Source organism: Vombatus ursinus, unplaced genomic scaffold, assembly GCF_900497805.2.
Source record: "Vombatus ursinus unplaced genomic scaffold, bare-nosed wombat genome assembly UNPS02014810.1, whole genome shotgun sequence".
NCBI classification, from domain to species: Eukaryota; Metazoa; Chordata; class Mammalia; order Diprotodontia; family Vombatidae; genus Vombatus; species Vombatus ursinus.
In genome coordinates this window covers 20766628-20789857 of record NW_020954588.1, presented here as the reverse complement: position 1 = coordinate 20789857, position 23230 = coordinate 20766628, and the positions used below count along the sequence as shown (strand labels likewise).

Here is a 23230-nt window from a genome sequence, read left to right as displayed (position 1 = left end):
AAAATCAATAGGAGGAACCTTCAGAAAGAGGAAACAAAACTCAACAGAAGAGAAAAAAAAATAGCAATTCAACTTCTGTAGTTCTTTCTTTGGGTTGTGGATACCATTTTCCATCATGAGGCCTCTGGAGATGTCTTAGATCCTTGGATTGCTGGGAAGGGTTAAGTTTATCAATATTAGTCATTGCACAATGTGGCTGTTATTGTATACAATGTTCTCTTGGTTCTGCTCATTTCACTCAGCATCAGACCATACAAGTCTTTCCAGGTTTTTGTGAAGTCAGCCTGTTCATCATTTCTTATAGCACAATAGTATTCCATTACATTCATATAGCACAACTTGTTCAGCCATTCCCCAGTTGATGGGTATCCTCTCAATTTCCAATTCTTTGCCACCACGAAAAGAGCTGCTATGAATATTTTCGTACATGTAGGTCCTTTTCCCATCTGTGTGATCTCTTTGGAATATAGCCCTAGAAGTGCTATTGCTGGGTCAAAGGGTATGCACATTTTTATAGCCCTTTGGGCATAGTTCCAAATTGCTCTCCAAAATGGTTGGATCAATTCACAACTCCACCAACAATGCATTAGTGTTCCAATTTTCCCACATCTTCTCCAACACTTATCATTTTCCTGTTTTGTCATGTTGCTGACCACCTCCTCCTTGCTCTTCCATTATATCTCCTGCCTCACTCCTCCCAAACCTACCTTTAGGTTTAGAGTATGAGGCAGCATGGACCAGTGGGGCATGGTACTAGGTGATTCAGCGTGTCTGGGTTCACATCCTAACTTTGTGACCTTGGACAAGTCACCCTCTCTGGTCTTTGGGTTCCTCATCTGTAAAATGAGAGGTTAGACCAGCTGACTTCCAAGGGGTCCTTTCCAGCTCTAAGTCTCTGATCCTCTGTCTTTCTGGTCCATCAATTGTCTCAGGTGTTGTCTCAGGCCGTCACCCCATCTGGACTAGCACTCTCCTTACCCCAGGCTGACTGATACAGATTCTCAGAGATTTTGGTAAGCACTGTCCCGGTCACTGGCCTGCAGCTACTCTCCTTAGAGTAGATAGGCACTTTGTTTCATTCCCAACAATATCCTCAAATGTTGTTCCTCATCCCCAAATGAATTTGGGTACAATCTGATGTCCTGAAATCAGGTTTTGTTAAGTATTAAAATGAAAAGTGTGTTGAATCCAGCCAGGAGAGCCAAATGACACCCACAGTGGCACTTCAAATTTTGAAAGAGACAGGGTAGAGGTAGCTAGGTGGTGCAGTGGATAGCCCACCAGCCTTTGAGTCAGGAGGACCTGAGTTCGAATCTGGCCCCAGACGCTTAACACTTACTATCTTTGTGACCCTGGGGAAGTCACTTAACCCTGATTGCCTCACAAAGAAAAAAAAAGAGGGTTGTCATTTGAGAGGTAGCTTGGTGGGGTGGAAAGAATACTGCCTTTGGAGTTGGCAGATTATGGTTCAAATCTTAGCTATACAATTCATTACCTGTGTGACCTTGGGCAGATCACATAAGCTCTCTGGGCCTCAGTTTCCTCATTTATAAAATGAAGGGGGTGGACTAGTGGCCTTTGAGGTCCCTTCCTCCTTTAAGGCTATTGCCCAATTGGGAATCTTTCAGATAGAGGATTGTTGGAATTTCACTTGTTTAAAATTTTTTTTTTGGAGTCGTCTAACTTTGTACTTCCCAAGCTCTAGGCTGATTGTCGGGAATTGCAGAGGGGACAGTTTAGTTCTTAAACTAATTAGCATACTGACATTTAAATCATTCAATAATAACACATAGTTTAATAGTTTTAAAAAGCCAAGTTTCCAGAATATTAATTTGTTACTTTGCAAAGAACAGACATATAATGTTGAGTGGAATGTCTCTCTATTTATTGTTACATTTCTGGGACCATTTGTCCCCTGGGAATTTTTTTTGGGGGGGAGGGGGAGGGGGAGGGTGACAGGTGAGGAAGAATTCTTTTCACAATACTCTTAATTAAGTTTATTTTTGGTTAGCATTAGTTTTCTTTTTTTGACTGGATCTATTATTTATTTGATGTTGAAGAAACTCTCTCTACCAACACAGATTGACATTTTCTTTGTAATGTGCAGTCTTAGGACAGTAAGCCACACTCACTAAGGGCTTAGCACACTGAGAGGTTAGGTGACTTGCCCGTTGTCACGCAGCTCAGATGCGACAGGGGTAGGACCGGAACCCAGGTCTCACCCAATCCAAGGCCACACTGTCCCTTGAATTAAATTCAACTGTATTTCTTTTTATTTGAAGATAGTCTAGGAAAAATGATTTTCAGTTTACATAACTGGGAATTTAAAACCAGTCAGTCAACAAGCGTTTCTTAAGTACCTAGTGATGGAGCCACGTCCTCTGACTCTTTCCAGTGCGCCACATAAGCAGGACAGCTTCCCTTTGTCTCTCTTTAGGTGGTTGTTCTGTTGTTTAGTCATTCTGACTTTCTGTGACCCCATTTGAGGTTTTCTTGGCAAAGATACTGGAGTGGTTTGCCATTTCCTTCTCTAGCTCATTCTATAGATGGGGAAACTGAGGCAAACAGGGTTAAGTGACTTGCCCAGGGTCACACAGTTAGTATGTGTCTGAGGCTAGATTTGAACTCAGGAAAATGAGTCTTCCTGATTCCAGGCCCAGTGCTCTGTGCACTATGGCGCCACCTAGCCCCCCCCACTCTCTCTCTCTCTCTCTCTCTCTCTCTCTCTCTCTCTCTCTCTCTCTCTCTCTCTCTCTCCCTCTCTCTCTCTCTGTCTTTCTCTTTTTCTCTGTCTCTCTTTTTATGATAATTTATTTATTTTTAGTTTTCAACATTCACTTCCGTAAGATTTTGAGTTTTAAATTTTCTCTCCCTCCCATTCCTCTTCCCTCCCAAGATGGCATGCAGTCTAATATAGGCTGTACTTATACATTCATGTTAAGCATATTTTCCCATTATTCATGATGTAAAGAACAATTAGAACTGATGGGAGGAACCATGAGAATGAAGCAATAAAACAAAACAACGAAGGAAAAGGAGAGCAAATAGTAATCTTCCATCTGCACTCAGGCTTCATAGTTCTTTCTCTGAATGTGGATAGTTTTTTCCATTGTGAGTCTTTTGGAGTTGTCTTAGATTCTTGGGTTGCTGTGAAGAGCAAAGTCTATCAAAGTCAGTCATCGCACAACGTGGCTGTTATGATGTACAATGTTCTCCTGGTTCTGCTCATTTCACTCAGTATCAGTTCATGTAAGTCTTTCCAGATTTTCCTGAAGTCTGCCTGCTCATCATTTCTTATAGCACAGTAGTATTCCATTACATTCACATACTACAACTTGTTCAGCCATTCCCCAATTGATGGGCATCCCCTCAATTTCCAATTCTTGGCCACCACAAAAAGAGCTGCTATAAATATTTTTGTACATGTGGGTCCTTTTCCTGTTTTTATGATCTCTCTGGGATGTACTCTAGAAGTGCTATTGCTGGGTCAAAGGGGTCAATACTCTCAATCTCTTGTTTTATTCACTAGCTGCTCTCTTGGCATTATTTGTAGATGAGGGAAGAGTCTGACAGGTTTCTACAAATCTTTGTGTTGCCTGAAAATGGTTTGTTCATATTTCAAAGCTACTGCCAGTAGGGGTGGTCAAATTCTAGTGAATTATGTATGTCCTGGATGCCTTGGGAAAGTTTTAGGTTTAAAATCACAAGCTTGTGAAAAGCTATCTCACCTGTAATGTTAGCCACCAGCCTGATAAAGGCCATAACCCCATCTTTAGAGGGTGACTTCCAGACATCTCATCCTCCTATTTCTTTATGTTCTCTTTGAGATTTTAAAGTTTTTTATGTCATAAAAGTTATTATTTCACATTTCTTGGGTCAAAGGTTTGTTTTGAATATTAAGTTTATTTTTTGAGGTTTTTCCAAGTCAAGAATGAGGAATTTTTTAAAGTTAGAGCTTTTGGTAATTGGGAAATATATCAATTATTTTAAGAACCCTGAATTTAGTCTGGTTAATTTTTTTAAAATTTGTGGATGAAGAGAGCTATGGTATAAATATTTTACTCACCTTGTTTTAAAATTAAGACCATAGATCATCAACCTGTATCATATTGACATAATTTGGAGGAAAAGAGTCTTTGGGGAGACATGACGGCTTTTTTTCCTGTTTTTGGAACTGAACTTGTAATTCTGTTGGTGATGGTGTTGTGATTCAACCATTTTCAGTTGTGTCTGACTCTCCGTGACCCCACTTGGGTTTTTCTTGGCAAAGATACTAGAGTGGTTTGCCATTTCCTTTTTCATCTTATTTTACAGATGAAGAAACTGAGGCAAACAGGGTTAAGTGACTCCAGGGTCACACAGCTAATAAGTGTCTGAGCCTGGATTTGAACTCAGGAAGTCAAGTCTTCCTGACTCCATGCCTGGCGCTTTCTCTACTTCGACACTTAGCTGCCCTTTCATTGGTGTAGAGAACTTGAAATGAGGAAACTCATTCTACCAATACAGATCATCACATCTTCTGCAGCTTAGAGTCTTAGAGAGTTGCCTACAGCACCAAAGTGTTAAGTGACTTGCCCAGGGTCACACAGCAAGTATGTGTCAGAGCTAGGAATTGAACCCAGGTCTTTCTGATTCCAAGCTGGACACTCCATTTTCTGTGTCTTCCTCACCATATTTGAAAAGTTGTTATATGGAAGAGGGCTTGGATTTGTTCTATTTGGTTCCCAAGGGCAAAAGTAAGAGTAGTAACTAGAAGTTACAAAAAGCCAAAACCTTTCTAACATTGAGAGCTGTCTGAAAGGACTCTGGGCTGCTGGGAGAAGCAGAGGGCTCCCTTCCCTGTCTCCAGTTAGGGACTAGATGACCTCTTGTCTTTAGTCTTGGAGTAGGGATTCCTTCAGGTCTGGTTGGCCACTGCCCTTCTAACTCTGAAATTCTGTGAAAAAAATGAAAATTTATCTTTGGTCAGAAAAGGAGGGATATTGAGGAAGAGTAAGAAGGGAGTAGAGGGGGAAAGAAACATGGAAAGGAGAAGCCATTGGGAGAAAGAGGAAGATACAAGATGGAGCCAGAGGAGGCCAGGGACCAGGTCTTATCTGAACCTCCTACCTCCTTCGTTGCCTTGCACAGTGCCCTATATATAGCAGGTTTTTACTGAATTGAATCCAGGGCATAATAGGTCCTCAGGTGTGTGTGCTCCTACTGTGGGAAGGGAAAGAGGGAAGGCGTTAAGCATTTATATAACTCCTTCTATGTGCCAGAAACTGTGCTAAGTGCTTTCTTTTTTTAAACAAATATCTTATTTGGTCGTCACAATAACCCTGTAAGGTAGGTGCTGTCATCCCCATTTTACAGTTGTGGAAATTGAGGCAGACAAGGATTAAGTGACTTACCCAGGGTCACACAGCTAGTAAGTGTCTGAGGCCAGAATTAAACTCAGGTCTTCTTGACTCCAGGTTTAGCACTCTACCCACTATACTACCAGCTGGATTAAATATCTGAATATCTACATAGACAGTGGCAATTCTTAATACTTTTTGCACGGGGCCCAGGACATACTTCATAGAGATTTATTTTTTGGCATTAATGAAAATGTCAAAGAAGGCCAGGCATGGACTTGGGATTTCCAGCAGCTAGGTAGCTTGAGAATGGAAATTCTGGGTTGCAGTGGGCTAGGCTGCTCTGGCAGCCACACTAAGTGTGTGTCCCCATCAATATGGGGAGCTCATGAGAGTGGTGAGGGAGTGGATCAGGGAGGGGGGCTACCATATTGTTGAAGGAGTGGTAAAACTGGCCCAGGTTAGAAACAGAGTAAGTCAGAGAGTCTGTGCCAATCAGCAGTGGGTCAAGTCTATGGCCCTTCCAACCTGGAAGAGATGGAAAGACTCAGCCTTTTAAAAAATAAAGCCAAGGAAATTTATCATTGATCCTAATGCTTGTAAATTTCTTTTCTCCTTTGCAGATGTTTATTCCTTCCAAGAAGAGGAGTCTGTTTTAGATCCCCACTTAGCCAAGCACTTAGCACATTTTGGGATTGACATGCTTCAGATGCATTCGGTGAGAATGCCAGCCTTTGTTTACACCTTAACTCCCAGTGTAGTGGGTGGGAAGGTGGTGGCAGTGAGATTGTTACATCTAATTTAAATATTCTTCTTATGCAAATATTCATTATAATAAAATTTGAAGTTTTAATGGTTTCCAAATCCAATTATGTGGGGCAATCCACCCATCATCCCATAAGTATTTTTGCAAGTGCTTACTCTGGTTGAGGCACTAGGAATGTAAATACAAAGAATTAAAAAATCCCTACCCTCAATGAGCTTACCTTTTAATGGAGCAGATGTGAACCTATATAAATATATATTGAATCATATGAAGGCAATAAATATAAATAAATACCAAATAGTTAAATGCAAGATAGTTGGAAGTTGGGAGAGGCAGCTAGTCTTTGAGGGGGGCGAGGAAGGGGTTCAAGAAAGGCTTCATGCAGAATGTTAAAGCTGGATCTTGAAAGAAGAGGAAGCCTCTGAGGGAGAGCTGAGGAGGGTATGTTTTACCCGCATGGGTGACTGGACTCTAACTTGTCATTGGATTTAAAGATTAGATTTGTTTTTTTGTAACATGAATGGGAAATCAATATTGAATTTTGGAGATGACTTTTTGGTTCATTGGTATTGGCACTAGAATTTCCCTTTAATGTACAGAGAACCTCACTCCCTGGACAGTTAAATAATAGTAAGATTAATAAGAGAATAAATAATGATAAGAGTAATAAGGTAGTAAGAGAAGATGACCTTTGAAATTGTCAGCTATAACATACTTCAATCTCAAGACGAGTGAGTTGATTTCACTTAAAATAAATAAAAAATTAAAATAACCAGAGATCACAGCTGGATGGAGATAACAAGAAAACACATTGTTAATGGAGAATCCTTAACTTATTTTTACTCTATGACTTCCCATGGGTGGTGAAATATCTGCTTTAGACATGAGATCATGTGTGAGTGGTATTTTCCTTGTGTTCAGACCTCATCTGAAGTATTGTATTCCATTTTTGGCTTTCTAGTTTAGAAGGGCATTGGTAAATTGGAGTGTGTCTTGAGGACACCAGCATGGTAAAGAGCCTCACATATGTCATATGAGGCTTGGTTGAACCAAAGAAGTCATTTGGTCTAACTCTTTCATTTTATTGATGAGCAAGCTGAGCCTCATACAGGCTAAGTGACTTTAGGCTAGTAGTGAGCAGCAGGGTTGGCATCTGACCCCAGATCCTCTGATTCCAAATGGGATGTTCTTAAGATCATAGGAGGGTTCTTGGTGTCACGGTGCATAGAGTTCTGGAATTGTCATTGAGTCACTTAATCTCCCTCAGCCTCAGTTTCTTTTTTAAAAATTTATTTAGTATTTTATTTTTCCCCAGTTACAAGTAAAAACAGTTTTTAACATTCATTTTTAAAACTTTGAGTTTCAAATGTCAGCCTCAATTTCTGTACCTGAAAGTGGAAATAATCATAGTACCTCTTTTTCAGGATTGTAAAGATTAAAATGAGACAATATTAGGTAAAGTCCTTTGCCAATCTCAAAGTGCTAGCTCAGTGTAAGCTATTACTAGAAAATGACATTACTCATTTTTTTTAATGCCTCTGTACCCATTGGTTTGGCCATTTCCTCTTCATTTACCCTCCTTTCCTCACCCAAAAGAGCAGATCATTCCAGAAAGACTGAGTGAGTAGATAGACAAGGCCAGGTTCCCATCAGCAATCATTAATGATACAAAATTAATGAATGCCATTTAAATTGTCTTTCTTTAACGATTCGGCATCTAGACGGAGAACGGCATAAAGGACAATGATGTCAAACCCAGGATCAGTGAGTGGGAAGTCATTCAGGAGTCAGGAATGAAACTGAAGCCCATGTATGGCTCTGGATACACTGGGATGAGGAACCTTGGAAATAGCTGCTATCTCAGTGCGGTCATGCAAGCCATCTTCAGCATCCCTGAATTTCAGAGAATGTAAGTTTTGACACTCCAGAGAATGGGATTTCCAGTGTTCTCTCTTGTACATGTTGTAGTACCCACACTCCGTACTTATCTCTGGTACCTGCTCAAACATGGTGGATTACACTTGGCATGTGCTTCTGGAGCCTGGTGGCAGGGAGTTTAGGCAATTTTCTAGAACAATGTTTCCTTTATGTTTTGGACAGTTTTATAAAAATGATATTCACGTGAAGCTCTTTCTCAATATGTGTTCTGATTGAAAGAGTTGTAACTAGAGATGATTCTTGAAATTAATTTGAGAGTAGAGGGGAGGAGATTGGGTATAGTATCTGTGGTTTAGTCTTGAGTAGAATGATACCAGCCTGCCTTCTAGAAGAAAAGTTCAACTCTTTCCCCTGGGAAAGTAGGACCTAGTAGAGAAGTACCAGATAATGGCACCCTGGGGGTGATGGCCTGGGGGTACTTGTGTCTTGTGGTGTTATGATGTGGCAGATGGCTATGAAGTAAGTTGTAAAGCAGCAATCAGAAATCATTTATTAAACATTTACTGTGTGCCAGGTACTATCCTAAGCTAAGGCTGGGACATGATATAATATGATATGATGTGATATAATATGATATGGACAAAAGTATAATAGTCCTTTCTCTCAAGTGATATTGATACCCTGGGTCAAAGCCTTGTTCACCCCAGGCTAGTTATATCTGTTATTATTGAAGCAGTTAGCCTGCTGTTTTTTATTCTTTCTTTTCTCCATGCAGAGAGAATGGGGAACAAGGATTCTACCCCCCTGCCCCACAATTTAAATGTCCTTAATTAGAAGTCATATGAAGGAGAAGAGTTTTTCCCTAATGCATTCTCTACACAGACTTGTTGCTTTTCTGGCTTTATTTGGGCTGTTCTTTAGCGCAGGCCAGGGAATTGCTGCCTTTGGAACTCAGCTGCCTGCAGGGGTTAGAAAACACTGTGATGTTCCAGAGGTGAGAGTTTTCCTTTGGGAAATATTATGGATTGGAACCACAGAATCACAGAATTGGAGTGTTGGAAGGGACCTCAGAGGCATCTGGTCCAAATCATAGCTGAAAGGAATCCCTTTTATAAGTAAGTAAATATACTTACAAATACCCATCTGTAAGCATATGTACTTACGAACATTCCAGCTTTGCTGAAGATATTTACATGTCTATCTTATCTGTCTCCTATATATAGTATTACATATCTATGTATCTATGTATCTATCTACCTATTTATGTATCAATCTGTACATCTATGTATCTGTGCATCTATCTCTTATATATAATATTACCTATCTGTCTATCCATATCATTTCCACTCTGGTGGAGCCAAGATTGTCACTCCATTGTTCAGAGTTCCTGTGTCTTTCAGAGTTATTTAATTGTGGCCATGATGTGAATTAAGTCTCTTGAAAGCTCACTGGGGGCAGAGACCATTTAATTTTTGTCTCTGTACCTCCCATGCAGCATATGGGAGGCACTTAATAAATACTTGCTGATTGACTCTTCTTAGTTCATTCTTCATCTTTTCACGTAAGTCTTCCGATTGCTTGGATTGTATATTGCTCAGGCAGACGGAGATAGAGTCCCTCCAGGTCATAGATGACCTTCCAAAGTCCTTTTTACCTCTCACCTTTTGCCTTTTGCCTTCACTTTTCCCTTTGGTGACTATTCTATAACTCAGGCTCCAGGACTTTAAACTAACTCTGGAGAACATCCTCTTAGGGGCTAAGGATTAATTATTATTTAATTTAATCTCAAACAAAAGTAAATGAGAGAGCTGGATTGGAAGAACTCTGTATTCCTTCTTGGTTCTAAACCTTTGATCCTATGAAATCGTGCTCTTTTGTTGGTAAATAGAAGGATTTTTAAAATTTCAAAACTACACAATTTTTAAGTCTTTTGGCACTCAGAAAGACTGAAGAAGAATTTCATGACTGATACCTTTTGCAACTTTTTTGAGTGTAATTTTTATTCCCCTCCCAAAGTTTCACACTCTTGTATTGAACTTTATATTTGGTTAATTTAGACCCAAATCAGTTGCTCACCAAAGGCTTTTAAGATCACAGAGTAGGGTAGGAAGAGCCTTGGCTCTGGAGTCAGAAGAGCTGGGTTCAAATCGTAGTGCTGATACCACTTGTGTGACCTTGGTCATGTGTCTTAATCCCCCTGGGTGTCAGTTTCCTCGTATGTAAAATAAGGGGATTGGACTTACTGCCCGCTGGGGTCACTTCCAACTCCTGATCTATGGTTCCATGAACATTGAATACCTAAAACCAAAAACCACCTTACTCTTCTGACTCCCTCTCCACCACCTTTTCTCCTGCCTCTTCCAAAACCCTTCAGCTTCCCGCTTCCCTATCCGCCCCCCAGATATGCCAGCTGAGCAGGGTCTGTCTAGCCTAAGAGCTGCAACTGCATTCTGGAAGTAGAAAGAATGAGTCACAGTAAGATTAGGTGACACAAGCAGAGCCTGGAATGGCAACCTGATTCCTTGACGCCCTGCTTGCCTCTTGACCTATCTGTTTTTTAATTTCTTTTGGGAATCAAATCTAAAGACTTAGCCTTACAAAGGGACATCAGAGGTGAGTTGTGAAGAGGCAAAACTGATTTTCCCCTCTTGATTAAAATCACTTGAATAATAGTATTAGCTAATGTTTAAAGTTTGCAGAGCACTTGGCACCTTCTCTTCTCATCCTCATTAGGAGTGACTTACAGAGACCCTGTAAGTAGGATAGATGCTATTATTATCCCCATTTTACAGATGAAGAACCTGAGGCAGACAGTGGTTAAGTGACTTGCCCAAGGTCACACAGCTAGTAAGTGTCTGAGACAGGATTTGAATGCAGGTCTTCCTGACTCCCAGTCCATTGCTCTACCCACTGCACCACCTAGCTGCCTATAGCTAGAAATTATATTATCCTTAGGGGGTAGGAGATAGGGACTGAACCTGTGACTTAAATGGGTATAGATGAGGTGAGGAGGAAACTCCCTCTGCCAGTGTAGGTCAGCATCTTCTCTGCAATTTAAAGATAGATCTGAAGAGGATTTTCTAAGTACAAAAACCAAAAACTCTTTAAAAATTATTTTGCTAAAAGTCCTAAATTTTACTTTGGTTGCTGGAAAGACACCTGTATTTATCTGTGAAATGGAGATAATTACAGCCACGAAAGGCATCATGGTATAGGTGGTAGAGACCCAGACAACTGGGTATTAGTCTTGCCTCTGCCCCACACATAACTGTGTATTCCTGGACAAGGTATTTGACCTCTCACCACCCTGTGACCTCACCACCTTTAAGCATTTCCAGTTTGTCTTGGAGGAGGAGATTCTCTCACTGGGAGTTCCTCATGGCACTGAAATGGCATGTCTAGTCTCTATCCCTATTATTATTGTTGCTATTTCAGGTCTGATAAAAAAAATGGCACCTATTTCACAGAGTTGTGAGAAAAAGGTGAGATAATGTCTCTCAATTGCTTTGTAAGCCTTGAGTTACTACATAGATGATCACAGAGATCAGAGCTGAGATGCTCTAGTTCACCCTGATTACTTCACAGTTGAGTAAACTGAGGCTGAGGGAGGTCAAGCAACTTTCCTAGAGTCAGAGGTAGTAATAAGCAATAGAGGTATAAATGTTGGCTATTTTTATTATTACTAAAATATTACCTAAAGAGAATATTTACTTCGGTGTCCTGTCTGAGAGCTATGTGCTGCTGAATTTGGAATCTGATTCTCTCTTGACTCCAAATCTAATGCCCTTTCAACCCTGCTGAGATTTCTATTAGGTCTTTCATGCACAGGTTATCAAAAAGGTGTAGACAAGCAGAGAATAATGAATGGTGTTTTAAATGTAATACACGAAGGACAACATTATTGGGAGAAGTAGCAAGAACTTCTTGCAAAGAGTAGATGATAAGGGGATGCCAACATTAGCTCCTTCCTGGATATAGAAACTAATTGAACAAGAGGATTCTGGGGTGTTTCAGGACAAGGTGGAAAGAGCAAATAATTTGGAGATGACAGGAACAATATCAGAGTCAGAATTTGTTGATTGGGGTGTTTGTGGGAGTGATGGTATAAATATTTACCAAAGACTGGAGTGTTGTCCTAGCATTTGGCTGCTTTCGCAGGGCGGCAGAGGAGAAAAAAAACAACCACAAACTTTCCATCAGTCCTAGGATTAGGTTTGACAACAGAGCCAGTCATAAGTATCACGGTGACCCAACTAGGGAAGTATCTCAGAGGTCTCAGTGTGAATGTGTCCCCTTTATTTTGGTTTCCTGTTCCCTCTGCCCCAACATTTGTGCTGTTCTTTTCTCATTTCTAGGTATGTGGGAAACTTGGCAAGGATATTTGACTACTCTCCTCTTGACCCAACACAGGATTTCAACACACAGATGTAAGTGCCAGGTCTCCATTGGGGAGGGTAGAAAAGTGGGGAGTAGAATTGGAAAAATTCCCTAGCAATCAGAAGTGAATGACTGAAATAAACTTTTGTCACGACCCTTGATGTCTAGATAATGGGATGGCCATTTTGCTGGCTGAAATGTCAAATGTGATGGTAATTGGGGGAGAAGACAACAACCTGGTGGTTCATTGTTTTGTTTGTTTATTTGTTTCTCTGCTTTACTCCAGGGCTAAGTTAGGACATGGCCTTCTCTCGGGCCAATATTCCAAACCTCCCATGAAATCTGAGCTCATTGAACAGGTGATGAAAGAAGAACATAAGGTAAGTCCATGTGCAGGCACTTACAGCTCTGATCTATAGGTACAGGGGCCCCAAAGCTATGGGAATGATCATGGCTTGGAAGGTCCCCAGGCCTCTTAACAAGTATAAAATCAAAGGTTTCATTCTAGGAGCTGACATTTTTGTTTATACATTTCAAAAATTAAGGTCAAGGTTTTTATTTGCAGGGTTGCTTTCTCCATGGACCTTTACATTTGTTGTTGTTGTTACATTTGTGTTTGACTCTTTGTGACCCCATTTGGGATTTTCTTGGCAAAGATATTGGAATCGTGCCATTTCCTTCCCCAGCTTATTTTATAGTTGAGGAAACTGAGGCAAACAGGATTAAATGATTTATATAGGATCACAGCTAGTAAGTGACTGGTGACAGGTGCTCTATCTACTGCACCTAGCTTCCCTTTACATGGACCTTTATATGAGTTAGATTTATCAGAATAATTCAAAGTGTCCTTTTTTATAAAACATGCCTGGACTATGAAAATATTCATAGTTTTGGTCAGTGTGGGCCCACCTTTTGCCAGTGAAGATGGCAGCCCATCTATAATGCAGAAGATAAGAATAGACCAGAACTGGGGGGTAGCTTGAGGCCCAGAGTGGTTCAGGTTTTTGATCAGGATCAAACAGTTGGTAATGAAGTCAGGAGAGGCCTAATGTGTGAGACAGATGCATGTGAGCTTAGTTTGGAAGAAACCAGGGATTTTTTTCAAGTCTGAAGTGAGAAAGGTCTGAAGTTGTTCTTAGCATGTTCTGAGGTGACCGTCTCAATTCCCACTCTCATTGATGAGTCAGACCCTTTGAGCATGTCTATTATATCCCCTCAGTGCTCTCAGACTCTCAGGGTAGTTTTGAAGGGTTGTAAGCTGTCTTCCTTTTTTGAAGAAATAAATTTTTATCAATATCTTTTGTTTTTATATCACCAGAATTTCTCCTAGTATTCTTCTTCTTCCTTCTTCCAGAGAGCCATCTCATATAACAAGAAAAAAAAAGAAAAAGAGAAAAGTAAAAAAAAATACTAGTAGAAGTAATCAACGTACTGAGAAAGTCTTAAAATATGTGTAATACTTCACATTTCCCTCTTTTCCAAAGGAGTGGGGACTAGAATGTCTTCTCCTCTCTCTTCTCTGGGGCCATGCTTGTTCTGTGTAATGCAACATTCATTTTTGATTGTTTTGTTGTTATTCTTATAATTTTCATTGTTGTCATCATTGTGCATATTGTTTTGCTCAGCTTACTTCACTCTGCATCAGTTCATGTAATTTCTTTCTATGATTCTCTGTATTTGTCATTGTCTCTTACAGCACAGTAATAATCTATTACATTCATATACCACAATTTGTTTAGCCATTCTACAGTCAATGGGTATCTATGTTGTTTCCAAACTTTTTGCTATCACAAAAAATGCTACAATAAATATTTTTGTGAATATGGCGACTTTATTCTTATCAATGACCTCCTTGGAGTATTTTCCTAGTAGTGAATTCCATGAGTCAAAGGATATGGGCTTTTAGTCCCTTTTTTCTACATATTTCCAAAATAATTTTCAGAACAATTAAACCGATTCACAACTCCACCAGTAATGCATTCATGTGCCTATCATCCAACAAGGGAGTTGTTTTTCTAATGCTCTATGGCTCACAAACCCCTACCAGTGTGCTTTCTGCCATGTTGATCAGTTGAGAATCATTTAGTCAGCCTATATAATGCCTTTTGACATGTAATATTTAGAAAGGGGGATTATAGTAAGGACAGTTGGTACAAAATGTTCCTTCCCCTCTCCCCCAAAGTCTGTTCTATTTTTGTATTCAAATCTCTTTTCTCTCTTTCTGTCTCTTTGTCTCTCTCTTCGCCCCTTCTCTGCCTCTGTCTCTCCCTGCCTCTCTCCTCTCCTTCTCTGTGTCTCATCTCTCCCTGCCAGTCTCTTTATCTTTCTACTCTCTCATCCTACTCCTGAGAGATTTCTTCTTACCTGTGTCTCTCTCCTCTTTACCTATAGACACTTACTCAGTCCCATATGTCTCTGTTTCCTGGACAGATATTTTGCTGCTGAATCTTAGGGTATGACCAATTTTTTTCAACCACTCCAAACATCCTTCCTGTATGATGTCACATAGAGTTTCAGAATTAGTAGGGGTGCCTTGATTGATTTGATTCAATTGTCGTGAATCTCCACCTTGTTGAAGTCCTACCTTGTCAAAGTCACTTTAAATGCTCTGGGTAAATTTGATTGATTTACTCAATCAACCTTCCATCATTACATAGCACAGGGACAGTCTGGAGACAGGAGATGGAATGTCCTAGACCCTTGGGAAATAGCAAATAGGCTACTGGAATATAGAGCATCAGAATGGGAATAATACATAATAAGCCTAGAAGGGTAGACTGGAGCCAGATTGTGAAGGGTTCAAAAAGCCAAACAGATTAGATTATATTTTGTCCTAGAGGCTCATGTTTTAGGAATATCACTTGGATTGGAGAAGGGAAAGAAAGATTGGAAAAGGGAACCCAATTAGGAGGCCATTACAGTAGTCTAGATGAGAGATGATGAGAGTCTCTGCATGTATCAGGGGTATCCTTGATGAAAATATGAGAAGGGAATAGGCAGACCCTTCATAGAGGGGTTTGCTTTGGCAACGAGAAGGGCCACCTCCTCATGAGGGTCAGAGGTGAAGGAGGAGATAGTTGGGGAAGACATCTGAGTGATGTGAAATGAAGAGGAGGGGAGAAGAGAGAGCTCTCATCAGATGGTCTCCAAATGTCAGGGGAACCAAAGGGCACTGAAAAGATAGTGTTGTGGGCTACAAGCTTCCTCGAATTTGCAATGATGACTTGCCTCAGTTCTGTGCCTCAGTTTCCTCATTTAAAATGGATTTGGACTTGATGACTGCTAAGGTCCCTTCCAGCTCTAAATCTCTCTAAGAAGTGGCATAAAAGCCATCAGTACTGAAATGTGAGATCTGAAAAGGAGGAAGGCAGTCATGTAGCCAGTGCAAGGGGTAACATGGATAGTCTGAGTACTGTACCAGTATCCACGGAATGTTAAATGACCAATCAGAGTTATATTAGAGATATACTCTACCACAGAGTAAAGACCATACCTTAACCCCAATTCTCTGTGGCTCTCATTGATTGGCCAACAACAAGTCCTGGCCCGAGCACCACTTAATGGTTAATTTTTTGGGCTCTGATGGCTCAAAGTGAATGTAAATGGTAATTGTTTCTCTTTGGGCTAGCAACCCTGAGGGTCTTCCCCTCCCAATTTGATTTTTTTTTTATTAAAGGCACCATCTCTTGACTCACTTCTTAAACAGGCCTAATCTAATCACTGAATGGGCATTGCCTCAGTCAAAGCGAGAACTCAGGAAAGACCTTAGCTTAAAAAGGCCAAGGTCTCCCACAAATCCTAGGCCATCTCCAGTTGGCCTGATCTGTATCTGGCCACTGGACCCCGATGGCTCTGCAGGAGAAAGCGAGGCTGGTGACTTTGCACAAACCTCCGTCACTCAATTCCAATTCACTTGCGAGTCAGTGACACGACCTCCCTGATGTAGTAATGGTCCTTTTGGAGAACAAAGGACAAACCACGCGGCTTCTGGGTCAGGAGTAATTTGAAGGAAACTGGGATTTATTGAAGTACTTTTTGACTGTTGTAGCTTTGTGGTAGCAGCTGGGCAGGGGAGAGAAGGAGCTCGAAGTATAAATCACCACTCACGTTCCAGTTTCTCCCAGGAATACAGGACTTTGTATTTGGTTGGATGCCTCCTTTGATCTCCACTCTCCCACAATGCTCTTTGGCACTGTTGATTCCTTGCTCCTCCATAGGGGTTATTTTACCACTGGGCCAGGAGTCCCCATGTCTCTTGTTTAGTGACTTTAATCAAAATGTAATTGACTCCTACTATATGTACAATGTCCAAGCTCCATGGAGGAAATTCCTGTGTCATCCTAGTAACGGTTTTTACCACATTGTGTTTCACTTCACCACATGGCGTCCCTGACCTTGACCTCCATGGCAGTTTGGCCTTCCTGGGGCCTCCTGAGTGGGACCCCTCTTTCCACTGATGCCCAGGAATCTGGTCTGAGGTTTTCCTTTAGGTCCTCCAATCATCTGCACCTGTGTTGATGGAGATAAAGAAAGTGCTTGCAAATAATGACCCCGGACCATCCTAAGCAGAATGGAGGGCTAGCCAGGTTAATTTCTACATACTTTAGAGGCCTGTCCTTGGACTTGGGCCAACTGCTCACAAAGCATTCTCCTCTCTCTCTCTCACCCTTTAGCCTTTCAGAACATTTTCTTTCCAGCTCCTGGCTTCTGTCGCTTCTCCTGCAGTTTTCCTTTAACCCTTTGACTACAACAGTGTAAACAAAGAAGCAGGCACCTAGCTCAGCGGGGTACAAAACACACCTCATTATCTTTTCTCCCAAACCTCCTCTCTTCTGAACTTCCTACAACTCCTGAAGGCATCACCATTGTTCCAGGCATCCAGACCCAGTGACCTTACCATCGTCCTCATCTTCTCTTGGGTGCTTACCCCACACAGCTTATCAGTAGCCAAATCTTATTCTGCCTTATGTGTCCTCCTGTCTCCTTTCATGCCTCCCTCCCCCCCAGTTCATGCTCGTGTGACCTCTCGCCTAAACTGTGGCTTTTAATGAGTTCTCATCCATGCACAGAGGTGGTCATGCCCATCCATTACCCACAACTATTCCTCTTCCTCATCCATCCACTCTAAATTCCTTTTTTTAAAAAGATAATAATAGCCCTTATATGGTATATATTATATTATAATAGTGCTTACATGTATTATATACCACCGTACTAAGCCCTTTATAATTATCTCATTTGATCCTTTTAACAATCCTAGGAGGTAGAGGCTGTAATTATCCCCCTTTTACACGTGAGGAACCTGAGGCCAACAGAGGTTAAGTGACTTGCCCAGGGCCACACAGCCAGGAAGTGTCTGAGGCCTGATTTGAACTCAGGTCTTCCTGACTCCAGACCCACTGTGCCATCTAGCTGCCCCATGATTAATCCTAACCTTTTATCATTCCATCTTTCCCTCTACCTTATGACCCCCTAACCTTGGTCTTTGTCCTCACCATGACCCCTGTTCCTTCCACCTATCTTTTCTTTCCCAGACTATCGCCCTTGCCCTGGCTATTCTCCCTTCCCTCCCTCAACCTTTTGTGAAACCGACTGAAGTGTGTACTGCCCTCTGCTCTGAAATAGCTTGGCCCCTTGTCCTGTTGTGCCTTGACCCTGGATAAGTCACCCCTTCTGCCCCTTCCCATTTGTGTGCTGCCAAACGGAGCAGGAGGAAATTAAGATACTGGGCTGATTGGGCCCATTACAAATGGATATCACCCAATCTCAGTCCTCCTTGAAGCAAGGCAAACCTCCCGTTCCTCTCTAATCAATACACCAGCCTGCTCTCCACAGCGGCGGTTCCAAATCTTCTTGTGTCCTCTCAAGTCTATGTCCTCATTAAGTCCTTCCTAGAGGTTTCACTCAGTGAGACACAGGTTCTCCTATGGGTCTCGTCCCCAGACAAGATTTGTGTGAGATTCCAAGATGGAGATGGGAGGATGGGCCTGGTCATCTCTGACTTTTCTTCTACTTCTGAATCCACGTTCATATGGATACAATCTGCCTTTGTGGAAGGCATGCCAATGCAACCCTCCAGAATGTTTGTCTTGCTTTTTGTTCCTGTAGAATATACTTGGGTTTTAAGCAACGTATCCATGAGTTCAGGCTTGATTTTACTCTGAAACTAGGACTGATTGTGAAGTCCAAGATGCTCTTCAAGTTTGTTGGTGATTGAGATTAATCATAAATTATTGGTGACTTTTTCTGGGTCAAGCTCTCTTAGGTGAAATAACGCCTGTACGTGTCTCTATGTGTGTATATGAGAGGCGGTGTGTTGTAATAGCAAGGGAGCTGCCCTCAAAGTCGGGAAGACCTGGGTTCATGTCCCATCTCTGACACATGCTAGCAAATGAACATACCGGGGAAATCTGGGTGGGTCCCTGGACTTCTCAGTGCCCCCACGTAGTTTTGGAAACTGTGCATTATTGGGAAGGGGAGTTTTCTCACTGGGAACTCATTTCATTGCCCTCCATCCCTCAAGTCTCTCCTCTCTGCATTCCATCTGCATGTGCCTCTCAGCTGCCAGAGTGATTTTCTAAAGCTTACTGTGTCCCCATTACAAGCTATACGTGACTCAAAGTAGCAAGGATTTCCAAATCATCAAAGATGCACAGATACTCTGTGACTGACCTTGACTTGGTCCCTTTCTACCTTTCTGGTCTTCTAGGGCACCTGGGTGGTACAGAGGATAGATCACAAGATGTGGAGTCAAGAAAACCCGAGTTTGAATCCTGCCTCAAACTCCTGGGCAAATCCCTTAGCTTCTCTGTGCCTCAGTCTCCTTATCTATAAAATGGGGATAATAATAGGGCTCATCTTGCAATGATAGCAGTTATTATAGTTATTGTTATATTTTGCTCTTCTCCACCCTCTAAATATACCTATGCTCACTTCCCTATGGTTCCTCAAACTCAACACTCTGTCTTTTATCTCTGTGCCTTTGTAACTGTCCCTACTTCATGCCTGGGATACTGTGCCCGTGCACCTTTGGCTCCTTCCTTCAAGACTCTATTCCAATAATGGGATCTGCTGCAGGAGACCTTTGGCAGTCCCCGTCACTTTTAGTGCCTTTCCCTCTCAGATTAACTTCCATTTGGCACAGTGGATAGAGCGCCAGGCCTGGAGTCAGGAGGATCTGAGTTCAAATCCTGCTTCAGATACTTTCTAGCTGTGTGATCCTGGGCAAGTCACTTAACCCTGTTTGCCTCAGTTTCCTCATCTGTAAAATGAGCTGGAGAAGGAAATGGCAAACCACTCCAGTATCTTTGCCTAGAAAATACCCAAAAGAGGTCACAAAGAGTCAGACACAATTGAACAATGACACGGTATACATATATATATATATATATATATATCTATTATATGTATATACACATATGTATCTATATCTTATGTGCATTGTTATTTACATGCTGTCTTCCCTGTACACTCTTTGAGAGCAAAGACTGTCTTTTGCCTCTTTTCGTATCCTCAGCACTTAGCACAATGCCTGGCACATAGTAGATGCTTAATAAATGTTTATTGCTTGATCAATTGATTGATGTACCTGCCATTAGAATGTGAGCTCCTGGAGGGCAAGGCCTATTTTTGCCTTTCTTTGTATCCCTATTGCTTAGTGGTCTTTTAATAAATGCTAGTTGATTTACTGACCCCTATTTAGCATGTAGTCAGTGCTTAGGGAATACTTGCTACATGACTAGCAAACTCATCTTTACCTTTGTATCATTAGTGCCTGGCACATAGTCAGCATTTAATAATGCTTCTTGACTGACTGACTCTGATGGTGGGGAAGTACCTAGACCAACTTAACCTTGGATTTTTAAAAGTATTGAGGTGTATTTGCATGTGTGTATTTCAACTTCATTCAACAAACATTTGTTCAAGTGCATACTGTGTGCTAGGCAGATCAAACGGTGAAGCAGAAGCTTTCAGGGGTGGGGAACCTTAGCCTCGAAGCCACATGTAGCCTTGAGGCCACATGTGGCCTTCTAGGTCCTTGGGTGGGGTCTTTTGACTTAGTCCAAGTTTTACAGAACAAATCCTTTTATTAAGGGGATTTGTTCTGTGAAGTTTGGATTCGGTCCACACTTGAGGACCTACAGGGCCACGTGTGGCCTCGAGGCCTCAGGTTCCCCACCCCTGGCAGATTACCAGAAAGAAAAGCAAGTATGGTCTGACCTCAGGGACCGGAGCCAGAAGTGCTTGATTTTTACTGTTAGTTTGAATCCTTTATGCTCCAAGAAGGTTTCAAACAATTCCCATCTCTGTGGTTTATTGTCTCCTCAAAGACAGTCATGAGAACACTCTTCTTTTAAAGTAAATGAGTGAATATTTGTTAGTATGAAAATGAAATTGATCTGCCTCCCCAGTGGAAGGGAGAGTCAGAGCCTGGGGCTCTTCTGGCTGGTGGGGCCCACTTGTGCATTGGGCACTTTTTTTGTTGTGATGCCCACAGGGCAGAAAGGTAGATTGCAGCACATTTTTGACAGGCAGATGGGACTTGAAAAACATTAGTGAAGGAAAGCAAGAAATTCAGAAGGAGAATGAATTAATGGGAGGAGGAAAGTGAGGAAAGAGAGGACAGGTAAGAAGGAAAGGGAACAAACATTTATTAAGTGCCTACTGTGTGAAAGTGGATCATAGGATGAATTTGGACGTGAAAGGGGGACCATTGAGTCCCTTATTTTATAGATGAGGAAACTGAGGCACAGAGAGGTTGTGTGACTAAGGCAGGATTTAAACCCAGGTTTATCCTTACTCCAAGTCTAGTTATCTGTCTACTGTGCCATGTAGTGGTCTCCTGGTGTGTCACATCCTTTATAACTGCTGGAGAGAGAGATTAAGGGTGCCAAGAGGAAATTTACAAAACTGCACAGTAACATCAAAGTGTTAACTTCCCCACCTCTGTCTTAGAAATCGGCTTATCTCTCAAGTGTATTCTTGACATTAGCATCAGTCTAGAACAGATCAAGGAAGAATATGCGTTTGTTAGCTAACTTTGATGGGCATGTTACAATGTCACCTTCCCAATAACCACTTTCAGTGCCAAGCCGTAGAAATGCAAAGACTTTCATTCCTTTTGGCTGAATTTTATCCGTAATGTAGCTAAGACCTTTCTTGTAGGAAGAAGTAGCTTTTCCCCCACCCCAAGTAGAATTCCTTGAAAGTTCTACCATTCACTGAGGCCATGTTCCCTTATCAGGGACGTGAAACATTTAGCTCAACATATTTAATCAAACCTCTGGATTGGCAACAAAGCAGAATTCTTAAGCACTGTTCCTGGTGCTTGTGTAGGATGGGATCCAAAGCAGCATTCACTAATCAATACATTAATCCCAAATGAAAACGGGCATGTAGCATGCTCTGGCTCTATTTAGTGAGCCAGCCTGGAAAATCGCCTACGTAAACATTGGAGGGTGATTTTGGATGGTGCAGTCTGTTCTAATTTTAGCTGAACTGTTTTGCAAGGTTTGATAAGCAAAGTAAGTACAGTATTCTATAAATATGGCCAGTTCCTCAAATGCACATCACTGTGAATAAATGCTTATGCCTTCAATACTGATTCTTGTTTTCTTAATTATAGACTTTCTCTCTCCAGATAGAAAACAACTTCCTAGGTGGCAGAAATGCTCAAAGTCTCCACCCTGTCCCCGAACGTAGCATCACCTATAGAGAGGTAGTGTTAGCATGGTGGATGGTGCATTGGGTCTGGATTCAGGAAGAACTGCGTTCTTACAGTGGGCTAGGCACTATGCTAAGCATTAAGGATACAAGGTAAAAACATTCCCTACCCTCTAGGAGCTTATATTTCAATTGAGGAGATAGCATGTAAATTATATATATATATATATATATATATACACACACATATATACATATATATAAATATGTATATGAGAGAGAGAGAGAGAGAGAGAGAGAGAGAGAGAGAGAGAGAGAGAATGAATGAATATCTTAGAGGGAAGGGCATTAGCAATAGGGGCCACTGGGGGGAAGCCTTCTGTAGAAGGTGCCATTTGAACTCGGTCTTGGAGGAAGGCAGGGAGGCTAACAGGTGGAGGTGATGGGGTGGAATATTGTTGGGCCATAGACTGTGTGCACACTCGAAAGGTAGGATAGGGCCAAATTGTAAAAGGCTTTAAAAGCTAAACAGGCGATTTTATATTTGATCCCTGAGATAATAGGAAACTACTGGAGTTTGTTGAGTGTGGGGTGGTCACATGGTCAGACCTCCACTTTAGGGAGAGGACTTTGGCAGCTGAATGGAGGATGGTCTGGAGTGGGGAGAGACTCAAGGCTGAGAGACCAACCAGAAGGCTATTGCAATGGTCAAAGGGAGAGGTGATGAGGGCTTACACCAGAGCAGTGGTTGTGAGTGGATGGAGAGATATTGTAAAGTTAAAAATGTTGAGATTTGGCAACAGAGTGGATATGTGGGATGAGTGAGGATGAGACGACTCCCCTCAAAGCCCAGCCACCTCATATCACTCCATCACAGTTGGAAAAATAGCCCCAGACCGAGTAATAATCATTAAATCAATAGAAAAACTACCATAGGTGCATGTCGCCGGCCCAGGTCTGCATGAAGAAGCAGCAAGAAGGCTTTGGGTACCTTCACCTTTGGGAAATAGGGAAAACCAGGGAATTGTGGAGTCTGAAGCCTTGTACCAGGAGCAGGGAGAGGGGAGTCTGGACCAAGGTCTAGAGCCTACAGCAGTGTCACTGTCTCTGTCCATAACTAGAAATCAGGAACCTGGGGGTCTCAGACCCAGAGGGCAATGAGGAGAGCACCCTGTAAGCCAGATAGGTCAAGCTTAGTGCTCTCTAG

At 41.7% G+C, this 23230-nt stretch overlaps 1 protein-coding gene across 2 annotated transcripts in view; it reads left to right on the top strand.

Annotated features, from left to right (window-relative positions):
* The window catches only part of USP13 (ubiquitin specific peptidase 13), a 139401-nt gene that overhangs the window by 73586 nt on the left and 42585 nt on the right, over window positions 1-23230 (top strand). For both annotated transcript variants that reach the window (XM_027876176.1, XM_027876177.1), the window contains 4 exons: window positions 5963-6057; window positions 7827-8014; window positions 12339-12410; window positions 12647-12740. In XM_027876176.1, coding sequence (XP_027731977.1) covers window positions 5963-6057; window positions 7827-8014; window positions 12339-12410; window positions 12647-12740 — 449 coding nt within the window. The remainder of the gene's footprint in view (window positions 1-5962; window positions 6058-7826; window positions 8015-12338; window positions 12411-12646; window positions 12741-23230) is intronic.